General features: G+C 38.1%; 2 protein-coding genes across 2 annotated transcripts in view; one reads left to right on the top strand and one right to left on the bottom strand.

Annotated features, from left to right (window-relative positions):
* Positions 1 to 3,079, bottom strand: part of Frmd5 (FERM domain containing) — a 46,999-nt gene extending 43,920 nt beyond the window's left edge. The window contains exon 1 of the mRNA XM_018548537.1: positions 2,709 to 3,079. Within this exon, the coding sequence (XP_018404039.1) occupies positions 2,709 to 2,804 (96 nt within the window). The 5' untranslated portion in view covers positions 2,805 to 3,079. The remainder of the gene's footprint in view (positions 1 to 2,708) is intronic.
* A 1,539-nt stretch (positions 3,080 to 4,618) lies between these two features.
* Positions 4,619 to 17,545, top strand: part of LOC108780741 (glucose-6-phosphate 1-epimerase) — a 33,921-nt gene continuing 20,994 nt past the window's right edge. The window contains exons 1-2 of the mRNA XM_018548540.1: positions 4,619 to 4,688; positions 5,183 to 5,234. Coding sequence (XP_018404042.1) covers positions 4,619 to 4,688; positions 5,183 to 5,234 — 122 coding nt within the window. The remainder of the gene's footprint in view (positions 4,689 to 5,182; positions 5,235 to 17,545) is intronic.

The following is a 17,545-nucleotide window of genomic DNA, read 5'->3' as shown; positions in this document are numbered from 1 at the left end:
GAAGTTAGCACCGCATATTTTTTAAAATTGTTTACCTAAATCAACAGTACCATTGATGAAACCTCTCAGGAACTCTAGAACTATTGCGGGTGCAAGCAGTACTGTTATTAAAATTTCCGATTTTTAAAGTTGAGGTGCTATAACTTTACAGAGACACACTACTATCCGTCCCTGGTGTCTCGCATGTGGCTGCTAGAAGTGGCCGATAGCTTCAGCATCATAAGAAATTGACTAATTTTGAGCGCAATCGGATGAGAGGAGAATAATTGACGATTAACATTTTCAATATTACAGCAATGTTTAAACCGATCTTGTAAGTTGGATTAATAATATCACACGCTCTACGCTGTTAGTTGATCTATCAATAGTAGAGCATGCAGTGAAAAACGCTACACGATTGATCAATTTCTTACGACTTAAAGCTTAAAGTTTAAAAATTCCACGTCTTAAAATATCACTGTTTAAGATCAAATTTTTTTTATTTAAGTTTAATTTATTCGTTACTTTTTCTAATTTGAAGAATTAAAAAAATAAAGTGTAGATAAGTGTAGATAAAGCAAGATTAATTTTGCATTGGTAGGATCGAGTCTTAAGGCCTAAAACTTCAAATCTTACGACTTAAAATTAATCTCATTGTAGACACTTTAAGCGCTGTGCGTCAGCTCAAATGATTGGACATTTTTGACAGTGTAAAACCGCGTGTACAGACGATTTTCTGGAATCGATCCAGTGGGTGCCGTCACTGCGACCAGACTAACGTCAAAGGGATCCACATGGCTGCGATTACAGAGTCACGGTTCGACCCCCGCATTCAGTTCAGCGGTGCTCAATCCTAATCACGACTAAATATCGCTATCAGAGATGCGAACGACACGTGGAGTAGATGTGGAGTAAAAAAAAAAGAGGTATCTCGAAATAAGTGTTATAATCAATGATAGAAAATGGATTTTCATCAATAAATAGATCAGACAAGAACATAAAAGTGCAGAATAAATTGATACATTCGCAAAAAAACAGATAAATAAATAAAGGTGAAATAATATAAGTCATAACGACCAATTTCGCATAAAATATTCGTGAACATCGAGGTGAACATGTTTCAGTGAAAATGATATTTGACGACTTTTGATTTTATGTTCCCTCACGTTTCGCAAATCTTCAAGATTTATGTGCCTTTCATCATCGATTTGAATTGCTAAGCGATGCAGTAATCATCGTGACATCATCATGTCGGAAAAGAATAAGAAATGCTGTCTGTCATATTTCCACTCCTTTTTCTCTTTTTGTTCTTCTCTCTTGTTGTAAGATATGAAAAAAAAAAAAAGAATGCGATACATCCAAAGTACGTCCTTAATATCGTCATTAGTGGCAATCATTAAGAAATCTAGTACTACAGCACGACAAAATATAAAAAGATTATATATTGATTATGTAATAATCTATTGAATTTATTAATATTTCATTAATGTGCCAAGCATCCGTCATACCGAAATTTGTCATTTTGTAAACACAAAAACAATTGCGTCGTTCAATTTATCATTGAACGAATTTAAATAAAAAGAGTATATTTGTAAAAATATAATTTTACAAACACAAAAACTAAATCAAATTATATATACACATATATATTCAGAGATTATGTTATATGTTTGAAAGAGTATCTCCCTTTTTCTCGCATATTATTTTTTAATGAAACATTCTTTTTAATTAGCTTGAATTTTCCTTTGAGAAAATATCGCAAAACAATTTTTCAGTTACGAGAAATTGAAAAAGAAAAGCTCTTTCTCATAAAAGCTGAGAAAAAAAAAAAAATTTCCTCTTAAGAGAGTTCAGTGGAAATACTACATTCTCTCTCAGATATAGGTTTACAAAATTCCGAAGTAAAGTTTAATTATACACAAAGCTATGGACAGCGCAAAAGATTCGAAAGATGCTATAAAGATTCCAAATTGATTGAGCAATCAGAAATAGAGAAAGAATGCGCGAGAAATGGGACAAAGTTTATATTAAGTTGTTAACAGTCTGTGTTGAAATCTTTTGGAATTGTAATCGCACGGTGAAATCGCGTGTTACGACAACCATTGAAATTAATCTTCGCGTTGTCCCCGTTTCGGCAAGTGTATGGCATTAATGAGGTCCAAAACAAGGAGAACGAAACAATCAAAATAATGTCAATTTGACGTCATATTGATTGATAAAATAAAAAAGGATGACAGTAAAAAGAAAGTCAATATAAAATCATTCTTAAGTCATTTGAGATCGAGATTTTTATCATGACTAAATTCAGTCAATATGACGTGAATTGACATTATTTTGATGGTTTCAATCTCCTTATCGGAAGTGTATAGAGAATTTAAAAAACCGATAAACAGCTCTCGGATTTCTTCCGTTTGACGCTGACACTCATTGGGGTTGCGTTCCGAAATTCGACCCTGTCAACTCCGAGTATCTTTTATCTTTGTTCGACATTCGGCGAACAACAAAGATGAAAGATACACTCGGAGTTGACAGGGTCGAATTTCGGAACGCAACCCCGAATGACAACGCGCAGGGGAATGAGAAAAAGAGCGAGAGCGAGAGAGAGAGAGAGAGAGAGAAACCCGCAAGGGGGTAGCGAAGAAGAGAGTCGCTCGCGCGCGCGGATCGCCACGGGGCGCGCGGCCGCGAAGCGGAACGGAGAGCGGCGCGCGGTGTGCGTTCTCCCTCACCTGAAAGTCGCAGTAGATGATTTCGTTGTCGTCGAACAGTCGAATAGTGGCGCGATGCACCACCGTCACGTCGCTCTTGCTGCCGAATTTCAACATCTCTGCCCTCAAGTCGCCACCCAAATTGTACCTCCGCTCGTCATCGTTCCTACCTCCGCAGCACCACACACTGCCCGTTTATTAATCGCGACGCGCGCCACCGTCGTCGTCGTCGTCGGCGCCGGTCGTCGTCGTTGTCGCCGCCGCCGTCGCCGCTGCCACTGACGCGCGATCACCGTACTCCGTATTAATCGGCGAGCTGACACGACACGACGGCGCGACGGCACGAGCGTTGCACAGCGGTGAACGACGACACATCACCACCGTACAGCGGAAGAACGCGAAGCCGTCTATCAACCGAGTTTCATCTCACTGCTGCGCCGCCGCCGCGGCGCGGCCAACGCGACGCTGCCACATCTTCGCCGCCCTCCCCCCCTCCCCTCCTCCTCTCCCCGCAGCCGGCTCCGCGCGACGTTGCCGTTGTCTGCCCCGTCGAGGCGCCACGCCGCGCGCCAAATTTTGACTCTCGCCGCTTCCGATTTTCGAACACACGGACGTAACGTAATTAATATGTACTCGTATTTTTCATTGATTACAAGGATGTTTAGTATGTACCTATTTTCATATGTTTTATTATTCTGCTATTATTTCGTCTGATTGTATCTATATGAAATAATAAACATAGAAATGGCGTTGTAAGATCAAATAATTAAGAGGGTTATTCTAAACAACAATTATAACCATATATTTTTAATTTTAGTTATTGTGACAAAACTTAAAACTAAACTTATGATATAACATTAAATGACAGAGATGTTATATCATAAGTTAGTTTTAAGTTTTGTCACAGTAACTAAAATTTAAAATATATATGGTTTAATTGTTGTTTAGAATATCCCTCTTAATTATTTGACTCTTACAATGCCATTTCCATGTTTACTATTTTGTATACAAAAAAGCGTCCTTTTGTTTTTCTTAATTTTGTATCTATATGTACAATTTGAGCACAATTCTCTGATTGGTTTAAAAGTTATTTAAGAATAATTGAAAACGTTTAGTGCATTGTTTAAGCCCGTTCTACAATAAGTCGGGAGCTGTTGTCAAATGTCGTAAGAAATTGGCCAATTACAGGTGAAAACAATCGGTCATGATTGGTTAATTTCTTATGATATGATATCCGACGCCAACATTATTGCTTCTAAATGTGTGCATTCAATTTCTTTTACAAGTAGAGGGCGCTATCTGTCAGATATAGTTTCAGAAAACTTAATTATCGACCAACTTCACGATGGTTCGTGCATTTAGGCCGGTGTTCATATTTCGTTCTTAATTATTTCAAAATCGTCCAAATATTTTGAAATGCTAATATTGTTTTGTAATTGCGATTCATGTGAGATTTTAAGATTCCATTTAAAATGTAACAGTTTAATAAATATATGTATAAAGTCGAGTCTGAAAATATACCGACTTTAGGATACTTCATTATCAGCCATCTCCAAAATGATTATATATATAATGATGATTATCAATTTTTTTTATTAAATGCAATTAAGAATGTTCCGTTTATTCAATATATCGACTAACAGTATTTGTAAAATTAATCGACTATGAATATCGACTGAAGTCAGCCGAAGTAGAGATTCGACCTCCGCCGGTATACAGATTCGCGGCTAGGCATACCGTGCGTCGATCCGCCGTTCGACTCGACGCTCAGTTCAAACCGGTTGATCCAACCGACCGCGAGGGGTCGCGCCGCGCGCCGCGCAGGACGAGATCTCTCGTGAAGTTGCGCGCAGGTGGGGGTGAGTTCGAGGGCGTCGGACAAAGGTTGGTCGCGTCGTGCGACCGGCCGGTAGCGCATTTGCGACTCAAACATGGCAGCTGCTACCAGCGTTGTCGTGCTCGACAGGGGCAACAACACCACCTGCACCATCAATTTACACGGTGTGTGTGCGTGTGTGTGTGTGTGTGTGTGCGTGTGTATGTGTGCGTGTGTGTGGAGATGCGTGCGTGCGTATATGTATAGGAGTGCGCTGTGTGACGTGTCGCGCGCGAAATCGCGTAGAAACTCGAGCGAGGATCGCAACGAGAGACGAATGAGAGCTCCGATACGTTTTTCGCCGCGTCGCGAGTTTACGCTTTGGTTCCGCGGCTGCTGTCGCAGCCGCGTTCTGATGCGCGACCAACGAAAGCTCGCTAACGTTTCCCACACGTGTACGTGGTTAGTGATTTTTGCGTGAACGCGCGGTTTCTCCGTGCTCTCGCCGCCGATCTCTGCTCCTCGGCGCGATTCGGGCACACGGCGGCGATGTGTTATCATCGCCCGGGATATACCCTCCTCACGTGTCACCGTCCCAACGTGCCATCCTCCGCGCGCTCTTTCACGTGATCGCTCAACTCCGATCGATATTCTGATATACGATTTTTCCATTTTGCAGGAGCGACCGTGGTGTCTTGGCGGGTGAATAACCAGGAACAGCTGTTTGTTAGGTAAATATACACACGCATGAGTTAAACTGTGGCATGATAGCATTTTGACAGACAAGTCGGAGTTACCGTAAATGTCTCCTGGCGATTTCCGTCCCGAGGTATCGCGATTTCATTTAGGGGTGTATTACTTGTTTAACTTTATTTTCGCATTTCCTGTATTGATTCCATCAGGGATATATTCTTTTAAATCATAAAGTGTGTTAAAGAAAGAAATGATACGTTAAAATCAGACAAAAATGATATGTTAAAATCCTGCGTAATTGTTAATAGACGTTCAGAAAGTACTAAACTAATAAATGTTAAATTTAAATCTCTCAATCACACACATACTAGAGAGAGAGAGAGAGAGAGAGAGAGAGAGAGAGAGAGAGAGATAGAACCGCAAATCTAAATTAGCTTATTCATTGCGATTCAAAATAAATCTAATTTTTCGCGAGAAAAGGTTGCCGTAAAAGTAAAATTACGTGTAATTCATTATAATTATTTATGGAAAAAATTACAAAAATCTAAAGCTCCGCTTACAAATCTGTATAACTTCAAAAAAACTATTAAATAAAAAATGGTACAGCAGCAGTTTTAGTATGTTAGTATTAAATCTTAGATAATATAAATCTGTGATCATAAGAAGATATCAATTAAAATTCACGTAAACAGATTAAACTTTGAGGTCTATTATGTTTAAAGTCTAACATATTAATAGAGTAATTTTTCGAAGAGATGCCGACTTTTTCTGATTCGTCCTGTATAGGTTACAAGACGCGTTATAAGAATCGTTGAAATAAACGTTGACGCAAGTTGTAAGGTTGCGCGCGAGGTTACGCATCTTAGATGAGATAGAATGCATTCAGCTTGATCATACATTACGATGCAAAATTATAGCGTCGAAAGAGCAATTTACGTATGAGCAATTTATCGCAGAAAAATCAAACGAATAAAACAATTGAGATCATAAGAAGTTACGAAGCGACGCATAAGCTGGTGAAAATTTAATGAATTTTCTAATGTTTTTTAATTTTAAACGTTACACTTAAAGTGAACGCGTGAAAAATTACGAAGCAATACATAAACTGGTGAAAATTTAATGAATTTTCTAACGTTTAGTGAACGCAAAAATAAAGATTATATTCAATATTCAAGATAAATATTTGGATTTTTGAACTCTAAACGGAGTTAAATACTTTGACAGAGTTTGAGAAAATTGTAAGGTTGAAAAATGTTCTAGCATTAATTTGAATTATCTAATAAACGTATCGTGAGAAATTTTTATGACAATTGATAAATGAAGACTTTATTTGATTGTGAGTTTTGAATTCTGTGCAGAAACAGAATTTTAGAATAAAAGTAATAATATAAGTCTCAATATGTATAAAACAGTATATAAAAAGGGTAAACAAATGTTCGTTAATTTACTTGGCTCGTTGCCCTTTTTATATTTATAGCATTTTAGAATTTAAGAAACAAAAGCAGCATATTTATTGAAAAAACGCATTCTGAATACGTACACCATAAAATACAATTAAATTGTTCAATTAAAAATTTTTAACGGCGCGATGTCATTTGTTGTTTGATACTGCAACATTGTTAAATTTATAATGCCAAATTATATTCAATTCCAGTTATTTTTATTCATTTCTATATGCCGCTATTGCTTAATGTCGCGTTAATTAAAAATTATGGAATTAAATTTAACTTAATTAATTGATTCAGTTTAACTGAAAATGTCCATTATTTACTAAATATGCGTACGTTATCGACGTTGTGTATTTTGAAATTAATCGTAGAAATTTGATTTATGTTTTGATGGACGTTGAAAATAAAATATTTATCTGAAAGGATTAGGTTGCCATTGCTTTTTCTAGCATATACTTAACAGTAAAGACCTATGTGTGTACTATGCTAGTCACAAATTACTCTTCGAGATTGACACTTTCTAGATGAGAACAAAGTCTGCTCGCGTGTTCCATATGCGCACAGATTGCCCAACAAATTGCTTCCAGTCGGATGAAAAAAGAAACAATGGTTGTGCTGTCGAGCACAAGAGTGAAACGATTAAAGTATCATCATCCACGAGAACAATATACGTGCGCAATTTAAACTTCGCGGACTGTTGTAAATAGTTAATAACGATCGTTACAGCAGGCGTAAGCAAGCAAATAACGAATTATAGTTTCGATGGGTGTGCGGATCAATGACAAAATCTGTTTCGTGTCGCGATGACTCTCAAAAAGAGGAGAAAACCCCGTTTGTCTACAATCCACGCACCACTCATATTGTGCCTATAGTAACTTTTCTCTTGCTTTACCAATGAGTTTATATTATTTTTAAATCGGCCAATCAGAGCAAGCAGTGCGGTGCAATCGGGATTGTAGGCAATCGGAACCTTCCCCCAAAAAGAGACTTCATCGCTGTATACGTGACTGATTCAAGGCTCTCGCCGCGAAACGTACCGAAACAGTACGCAGTTCCAATCAGACTGAGAGCAATCGGGGTCTGCTCGGTCACACTTTTCTCAGTCATCTTTTAATTTTTTTCAATCCGATTTAATGAAACACTCAAGATCCTGTTAAACGCGCGTATATTTGCATAGTTCGTTTACACTGAAATAGTAATATTAATTTATTCACGCCTTTTTTCTCGAGCGTTGTTTTATGATCGCAGCGAGTGATGATTGTTTTTTTTTCTTTTTTTTTTATTATTGTTGAACATTAGACTCTCTACGTTACGAACGCAACGGCAATGCATTGAATGCATGTACCTCGGGTGGAGCATAAACGGTATTATGTTTTTCCTCTCGTTTTGTACGCAAACTGCATAAGCTTCCTTTTGACAGTACAATAAGTATATAATCTTCCTTTTCGGATTACATCATCCGTTTTGTGCATCGAACTTCTGAAAATCCACGCTTATCGTTATATCGAGAGAAATCTGTACATATTTGTAGGCAGTTTGATAAATCAGTGATTTTTTTTCAAAGGAGATTATATCGAGAAATAAGTCAAATTTTGATTAAACAAAGTTAAAAAGAAGTCAGTGACTGAACTAATCACTGTTCCCAATTTTTATAATCTTGGAAAGGAAGTCGCACTCTCTCTCTTTCTCTCTCTCTCTCTCTCTCTCTCTCTCTCTCTCAGTATCATTCTTTCGCGACAATGTAATTCCGTAGCACGAGAAGGAAGAGACAACGAGAGAAGACGCGCGCGCGCGCACACACCTGCCGAGAAAGAACCGCGTAAAAGCGCGGTGCCCGTGACGATCGCTTTAAAAGCGGCAGCCCGAGAGCAGACGATGAAAAAACTGACGGAGAGCGAAGGCAAGGGCGCTCTCTGGACCAGTACATACCTTATACACGGGGTTCAGGGCCCCTCGTCGTTTGCCAGTCATCGGTCCTTCCGACTGTAAAGCCGCTGTCGAGACTGGATTTTGCAATAGATCCGCGGCTATCGGAAACGATGACAGTATTGAAACCGAGAAATCATCATTTAAGTACAGTTAATTGATGTAGCGGTATCGTATATACTTTCATCACGAAACGAGCGCCGCTATTTCGACTGCATAATAGATACCTATGATGAAAGGGATTGCGACGAATCCGCACCTGACGAATTCGATTATGTATCTTTTCAAACAAGACTACACACAGACTACCGCAATTATTTCTTCTCACACGTACTATACTTATATTGATGTATAATTCGGCTTATGGATATAAATCGTGAGTCATCGCGATTCGGCTGCTGTCAGAACGTGGCTATTCTTCGTGTGGCCGTCCAGGGAGCACCGTCAAAGAATTTTAAGTAAAACACACGTACACAATTATACACGTACACGGGGCAAGACGCTCGGCAAACACGCTCGTAATTTACTCCAATTTCCCTCGAAAGCGGCTATAAAAGTTATGTCGGTATGTCCGGCCGTGACATGATACTGATCGCGATGCACCGCGCGCGATGTACGAGGTATATACATTTTAATTACGAATACTACGTGTTTGACGTCTAGAAACAAAGTCTAGAAAAAGGTTTTACTTTTAATTAGTAACGTTGAAGAAATTGATGCTTAACGTTCGATGTTCGTTTACGGAATTTAAACAAGCACAACAAAATCTCCAGTGAATTTCATATTAACTTGATGAGGTTTTAACTTAAGGCGTTCGGTTACTTGTCGAATCAATATCAAATTTTACTTTAGAAAGAGGCAAAGTAACTCTCGAAATAATTACAAGAAATCATTAAATCATTAAATTCAAATATTCCTCAAGATACATGTAAATGTAAAATAAGCCTTGTATATATTGTATATAAATTATTAAACGCATTGGCTGTGTTTAACAGAAAAAGCAACTTTATAACAGTTGTAAAATTCTTTAATAATCGGTCTTGCTCTTGGTTCTTTTTAAATGTATATCATATTAAACCATTTTACAATAATCGCAAAGCTACTTTTTCCCACTGAACGCAGCCAATGCTTTCGCAGTAATGATTATCAAATCGTGAAACGAAATTGAGTCAGCCGTTTCTGAAGCTGACCGGTTGTACTCGAGCACCATTGGGTAACATGAGAGGATCACGTGCAGCATGTCGATCTCTCGGTTCTTACGATCCGACCACGGATGTCGACGTGCCCTCGTTGAACATCTGCGTCCACGACGGGGCTCAAAAACGGAAATGAAGAATCGGGACGAAGCGGCGATGCGTGAACGGTGACGAACTGTAGTTGGAATTTCATTAGCGCGATAAAATAATCAGGCGTATTGCGATTTTGCTGATTATTTCACGGTCACGGCAAAACAATGGGATAGCTTTAGGCCTGTTTTTATATTCTCGTAGCAGATTGCACTACAACTCTTTCACACCAAATATCATATGTATACCTATACTTTACTTTTAGTTCCAAAAGTATATACTTTCTTAGCCACAAAAAATAGCTGTAGAAACTTTTCATATAATGTCGACATAACATATGACAACCATAGAAAGATTAAAATTCCGGATGTATGGTCATTCAATTGTTCACACTTCGAAGGTCTAAACCAGAAATGGAGTAAAGATGCCATCCGTATCTAAATAGTGTGTCTAACATGTCAATAGGAAAATCAATAGAAAGAGAGTGTGAAAATGGCCAATTTCCTTTTCCTAACAGCATTACATCGTAGAAAAAAAAGGACAGATATTGGCCATTTAAGTGCCCTATATATATCTCTCTTTCATCTTTATTGACCAATTATACTGTAGGATTACACAATACGTGTTATATATATGTCTAGGTTCTAAAATGCAGAACCTAAGATTGTAAATCTTTATATGAATAAAAGAAATACAAGCGAAATGGTGAAATGGGTTAAACACGGAAGGAGTCGTATCGGCATATTACAAGCTACCCCTTTCGACTCCAAGACAAGCGAAGCGACCTAACTGTTTCTCAGTTGGTCCAGGAACAAAGACTCTTGACGGTCGGGAATGACCCCCGAGGGGAGAAAGAGAAAGAGAGAAAGGAAGAGAAGACGGAGACAAATAGCTAGAGCGAATCGAGAAAAGCGACAGAGACAGGCTCACTCGTGAACGAAAGGGGTGCGGGTATACAAATGCACGATTCATCTTGGTGAAGGGATGGGATGATGATTAAGGGTCCTTCGTCTATCCTCACCACGCCTAAAGACGCGCCACAGTCACGTATACACATGCTTCGTGCGCACATTCTCGCGCGCGAGAGAGAGAGAGAGAGAGAGAGAGAGAGAGAGGGGGAAAGGGCAGAAAGGAAAGAAAGGACATGGAAAAGGAAAGCGTCGTTAATGGCTGCTGGCAGGATTCAACCATGAAATTTCAACTCCACTTTCAGATTAGAGGTTTCGTTTGAGCCGTGGATTTGGTGGAGCTCTCGCCTCGATCGCGTGGTGTTCCCTATACACACTGTGTTACGAGAAGATAATTCGGAGCTACAAATCGTATACGTTCTCCAACAAGAAATCGTTCGAACGCGCGCATTCTCGCGTGGATAAACTTTCTTTTATAAGGGCTCTTATAATAGAATCTATTGAATCGCATTCATTAAAATTTTGATCGTAAAATCTTGGTCGTTGAACCAAATAATTTCTAATTAAAAATCGATCGAGGAAATATTTTAGGCCATTACGATCTTCCTTCGAACCAGCCTTCCCTCGGGCCAATTATTTTTTATACTATATACCTTTTTTACACTATATGTGTATATATAGGGCAAGGAGAATGTCAAATGGTGCAGTGGTATGTCAGAAACGTTCCGCACTCATGTGCATTTGACCTCACATACGTCTTTGTCGTCCGGGATTGGTTCGTGCTGGGCATATGGCAAGAACGTCTGTTTCTATAGCGGTAATGCAAAGGCACTTAGGGACTTTCGTCGGATTCTTTCTTCGGGTTGTTGAAACATTACAATTCCACGCGTTACTTTGCATACGCTATGCAGGTTTAACATCATATCCTCAAAATTCAAGTAAAAATGTTTTTATGCAAAATTAAATGCCCGCATGTTTCGGACATTTTATTTTATAATTTCTTTTATAAATATAACGATATCGCGAATTAATAATGCGCGTATCAAAGTGTCGTTAATTCAGCGATATAAAAAGTTCACTGGAGACTTATCTGAGACGTACTTTCTAACATAGGGTTGTAACAAAATTTTAAATTAGAGAAATGTCAGGGAAAATTGGAAATAGTCAAGGAAATCAGAGAAAATCTGGAAATTTTGCAAAAAAAAATTAAAATTCTTTATTTTAAAGATAATTAATACAAGCAGTGTCAGCATATTTGACAATATTAATAGTAATATATTACAAAATAATATATCAAAGTATATATGTTATATATATAAAGTTATATAATATATAATATATATTGTTATATTATATGTTGTTATATATACAGGGTGATTCAAAATTAAAATTAAATTAAATTAAATTAAATTTAACATGCTCTACTGCAAAAACTATTTGTCGGACGCAATTTTGTTAAAGGAAAAAATTGTTTGTTTTAGCGTAAAGTATTACGTCTTGTACTCCGAGTGCGGGAATTTTGAATCACCCTGTATATTGTTATATTATATTATGTTATATTATATATTGTTATATATATAAAGTAACATATATATTGTTAAACTGCTCCCTCAACAAAATATTTGTCGGTTCCCAAATTATAACGAAAATACAGAAAAATTTCAAAATATTATTGAAAGCGTCAGGAAAAATCATGAAATTTTATCTTAGAAACCGAGAAAAAGTTATGAAATTTTAAGATAAGAAATTTGTAACAAACCGTTCATTATTTGTCATCAATTTCAGCATAATCATCTATACCTTTAGTATCTAATATTCTTTATTATTCTCTTTATAAAGATTAACATTAACCATCATACTGATTTACGGCAACGGGAGGGATGTATAAATTATATGTCGTGCGCTGTTATGTAAAGATCTCGCAGAAATGAAACCGCGATGAAGAGAGATAGGTATGGAAGAAGTAAAATAAACGATAGATCTTGTGGGAAGAGCACAGCGAATAAAGGCAGAAAAGAGATTTGAGAGAAAGAGAGCGCTAATGACACCGCGCCAGCCGTTGTCGTCTCGACTTTTTGCTGGTATTCGGAGCGTAGATTTGCACGAGGAAATACGAAACGGCTGAAGAAGCGAAGCCACGACGATAACCAATGACAAACATTCACGTGTGCAGCAATGTCCCTGTTTGCGCACTTAATTCGTGTAATAATCATCATTCGGGGATCTCTGTGTATTACGTTACGTTCCGGATGAGGAAAGCACCAATCGTAAAAACCTGCTTCGGTAGCATATTGAGCTTTACGAGCTTCACCATTGGACATTGGCTCTAGTTGAGACAAGACAATCGATACTTACGCTATTATATCATTTTCGCCTGTCCCGCTTTAAAATATCCATAGAATTATGGTCTTTATTTAAATCAATGTGTTTTTGTGTGGCACTATTTTCAATGTGGTCGTAGAAAATAGATATAACTATGTAACAGATGAAAAGTCTGTTAATATCCTTTGATTTGTCTTTTATATTGTCTTGAAAATAGCGGATATTATAAATGTTCAATGATGCATTGCGGTTTATTCGCAACATCTGTAACCACAGATTATTATTGCGTTATTATATAATCGAAACTTTGACTAGCCACTAGTAATGAGGACGCTTTACGAGAGAGATAGCGTGGCTGCGCGCGCATCCTTATCTACGTATAAAAAGCGTCGTTTTGACATAAAACAGACCGATATGCGCGACGCGCTTCCGGTGGAGCTCTTTGGGGTGACAAACCCGCGGGACGAGCCTCGCATGACTGCCATCGACTCGATTATTTATGATTATACGACGAGAGAATGCATTTCCGGTCTATAAAAACGGTCTCGCAAAAGCAACATTGCTCGCTGAATAAAAATTGATTAGGCACTGATAGTTGCTATCTCCAGAGAACTTTGACGTAGAGAGAGATTAATGGTTTATTACGTGAACAGGTTGAGACATGACGTTGATAAGCGGTAGATAATTCTTGCGAACGCTAATAATTAGTGAATTCTCATTGTCTAAGAAATTATAATCTTTTGCAGACGCATCATACATATTATTTTGAATCACAAGTTTTAAATTAATTAACTATGTGTTTTCTTCACACCCCAATTGATTCACCTCATTATACTGTTTACAAAAGCATTAAGGTATGATTATCAAAAAGTCAATATAGTTCACGAATTATTAAACATTTTTTGTCAATATGCACCAAAAGAATGTGTAAAATATCTCGTAAACTATTGGTTTTTTTATATCTCCACCTTAATACTTTTATATACAGAATAATTAGGGGAATCATATAATGAAAAAAATTCATATAATTCCATTTAAAAAAATGAAGTTGACCTTGAAATCTCAGAAGCGCCTCCACCTAAAAAAATTATGACTAGCATGTGTTATAGTTCTCTTGATGCCCTACAACTTTTGTAATAACAATATTTTCATATCTCTAAAAATAGCGGAGATATTCAAGGTGGACAAAAGTTATTGCCCCACACGGTAGATCTGAAAATGATTTTGTTAGATTATCAAAGTAATTACGAATTAAAAATATCACATTATTCTCTTTTTTTTTTTTTAATTACGTAGAAATCTCAAGATGAGCAATATTGCATAAAGTTTTGGTACTCTAGCAAGTTTAAGAATCTTACATAATTATTTTGATAGCCCAAGGAAATTATTTTTGTATCTATATAACTAGCTAATTTTTAGAGATACTTCAGCTGTTTTTCTATGTAAAGCGGTTGTGACAAAATATGCGTGCATCTGGAAAAATCAGAACTTGAAATTGTGTTGCTCGATGCGAAATTGGAAGATCATCACGCGCATTATTTGTCTCCGTGAATTCGTACAAATTAAGAAGCGGCGCGGCCGATGCAACAACCGGGATGCACCGGGAACGACACTGCACTCGATCTTGCACCCGCGAGCAACGCGGCGCTCCGCCGCGGGAAATAATGCGTACGGTGGCTCCGAAGCGGAATCTAGTTGAATGGGAATGCTGTAGAATGCCGGCAAAAACTGCAGCCAGCGAGATCATTAGTCTACGGCCCAGCCTATAACCCATCGCTGCCTTTATACCGGGTGGAAAGAAGTTCAAGTGAGCAAACGCGCCCGTTGTTTTCCGTTGAAATTTCACCCTCGACTGCGACAAAAGAGACGTAAGAAAAAAAAAAGTAAGAAATTGCCACTGTTCAGTATCTTCAATGGAAGGGTTTTAAAGTGAAAAGAGAGAAGCAGTTTAATCAGGGTTGTCATGAGACCGAAAATTAGAGAAATTGGGGAATTGTTAAACCGTAATACTACAGACTCTCGACTCAAAGTCGATCGAATAGAGTGATTTCTATTCTTGAGTCGGCAGTCAGAGTCGGTTGCTGGTTGCTGCCTTGCTGTGATTGGTTGAATTATAATCGGAAGTCCGAGTCAGTAGTCGAGTCAGAGTCGGGAGCCTGTAGTGTGATTACACGGCTTTAGGAAAATTGAAAATGGTCCGAAAAATCAGGGAAAAGTCAAGGAATTTTGCAATTTATATAATAACATTAATAATAATTTTGCTATGTCAAATTGATATCTTAACAAAATGTTTAACGGCTTCTAAATCAGAACGAAAATTCAACAAAAATTTTACAAAATTAATTATTTTATTATTTATTTTATTATGATATTAGGAGTACAAATTAGTTCGTCCGTTTTTTGTGTTCAAAAATGCATTTATTTCAAAACAAAATGAATGTGACTTTTATAAATAAATTATTTATAAAAGTCAAGCGCGAAGATTCGATCGGAAAATACTTCTTAAAAGAATTTGATCTTACGAGGGACGTATGGGATTCTCTCCGTGAAAGTAATCCGAATACAAATCATCCCCCGCTTCGATATCCAGTTCATCCTCTCGACAAATATACGAAAACGAGTGAAAGATCTACCTCGACCTTTTCTTTTCAATTGTTGCCTTGTATGCAGAGCATGAGCAGTGCTTCACTGCTTACAAATAAGATCTTTCTTTCACGGTTAACCTCGAATTTTCAGACTCAGAATTATTCGTTCTAAAGATCCTTAACTCTACAATTGGATGGTCAATATACGAGGCATCTATTTTATTCTGTCACTGATATATTCATATCGGTAGATAACCGATTTCATAATTCTGTATTTTACTGCATTTTACATTGTATTACTTACGTTTATTTTCTCTTCTAGTTCTAATTCCTACAAATTTTACACGTGACATAAATTCTTGACGTAATTTCCTTTCGGAACTCTTTATTGAAAAGATCTTTATAAACCGTTTACTTCATTAATCTTTGTCGTAATATCACACGAAATAGTAAATCGAGTCATTTCAATATCATATATATATACAAATACGTAGTACAAGGACATTTTTCGTTCACTGTTCCATACTTTGAAAAAGCTAAAAACCTTCTCGCCCATCCCAGCTACATTAATCATGTCGTACGTTGTTACTATATTTATAACATTTTCTCTTGGTTGCACTAACGCCCACCAGTGCAACACTCGGACAGTGCAGCGTGTTTCCTTGGCTAGTGGTAGGCAAACCTTATTCAGTGTAATAACGTGTTTCCATGGCTGTAGTGTAATGTAAATTTTACGAAGTGGAATTTTGCTTACACGATCTCAAAAGGATGGTACAGAGCCAGTGTAACATTTAAAATTGGAAAATGGAAGTCAGCCGGCAGCAGGATTAAACACGATAGCATGAAGTAGAGGGTACACCATGGTGTATGTACACTGTATAGTGCAGCACTGGTGCAGCGCTTACACGCACCTGGTGTAGTGCAAGATTACAGTGACACTGAAAAAAATATCCAGGCAGTGTAATAACGATCGGATTGTCCGTTCAAATGATAACAAACGGTTATTTCCGATCAACTTGATCGGACAGAAGATCCGGATAGGCATATGGCGGTTCATATTCTGTTCGCCTGTAATCGGAAATTACATTTCATCGGATAAAGGTGTTCGTCACCACATCGGATAACCCTGAATCCGATCGAAATTAATCGGAAATAGCAGTGGAACGGTTATTACCGATCAAACGCATTGGACATTTTTCTCAGTGCAGTGTATCCCAAGAAAAAAACGCTATTAGTTAATCAGTGCCATAAATTATGGATCTAGATCAGATTTACTGCAACGTAATCGCGCGACGTGGTGGTAGTGGTAACGGTGAGAGTGCAGGAAATTGCGTTATAAAATTGAAATTTGAACGTATCTAATGAATAGTGAACAGTGATTCCAAGGTCTTCCATCATTCGCGTATGTATGATCTCAAGCCGAGTTGGATGGAAAAGCCCCTTTTCTCGTTCTGCGAGCGAACGGCCGCGACGCGTGTCGATCTTTTTTAAACGGACCGTGACGCCGCGAATGACACAGTTGCGCCTAATGCGAGAAGAGCGAGTCTTTTTATGCTAATTGTAAGTTATCCCGAGCGAATTTGAACGGAACCGGGGGGGGGGGGGGGGGGGAGCGCGCGCAAACCAGCGAACTCGACGACGACGACGAAAAAGCTCCGCGCGAGAAAACGCGGGCAAGAAACTCGCTCAAGGCGGAACGCGCGGGCTTAAGCCGTAAAATAATTGCGTGTTTTGCTGGACGTGAAGTACTCTATGCTCAAATCTTCCTCAGGGACGTGGAATTCATTCGACGTTACATTTACCGCGCTTGTGAGGATTGCAAAAGCTCGTATCCATGGTCCCGTGTTTATCGCCGAATAAATGCAGGACGTGTG

This window comes from Cyphomyrmex costatus, unplaced genomic scaffold, assembly GCF_001594065.2.
Source record: "Cyphomyrmex costatus isolate MS0001 unplaced genomic scaffold, Ccosl1.0 scaffold727, whole genome shotgun sequence".
NCBI lineage: Eukaryota > Metazoa > Arthropoda > Insecta > Hymenoptera > Formicidae > Cyphomyrmex > Cyphomyrmex costatus.
Note: the sequence above shows the minus strand (reverse complement) of the source record. Positions and strands in the feature narration are given on the sequence as shown.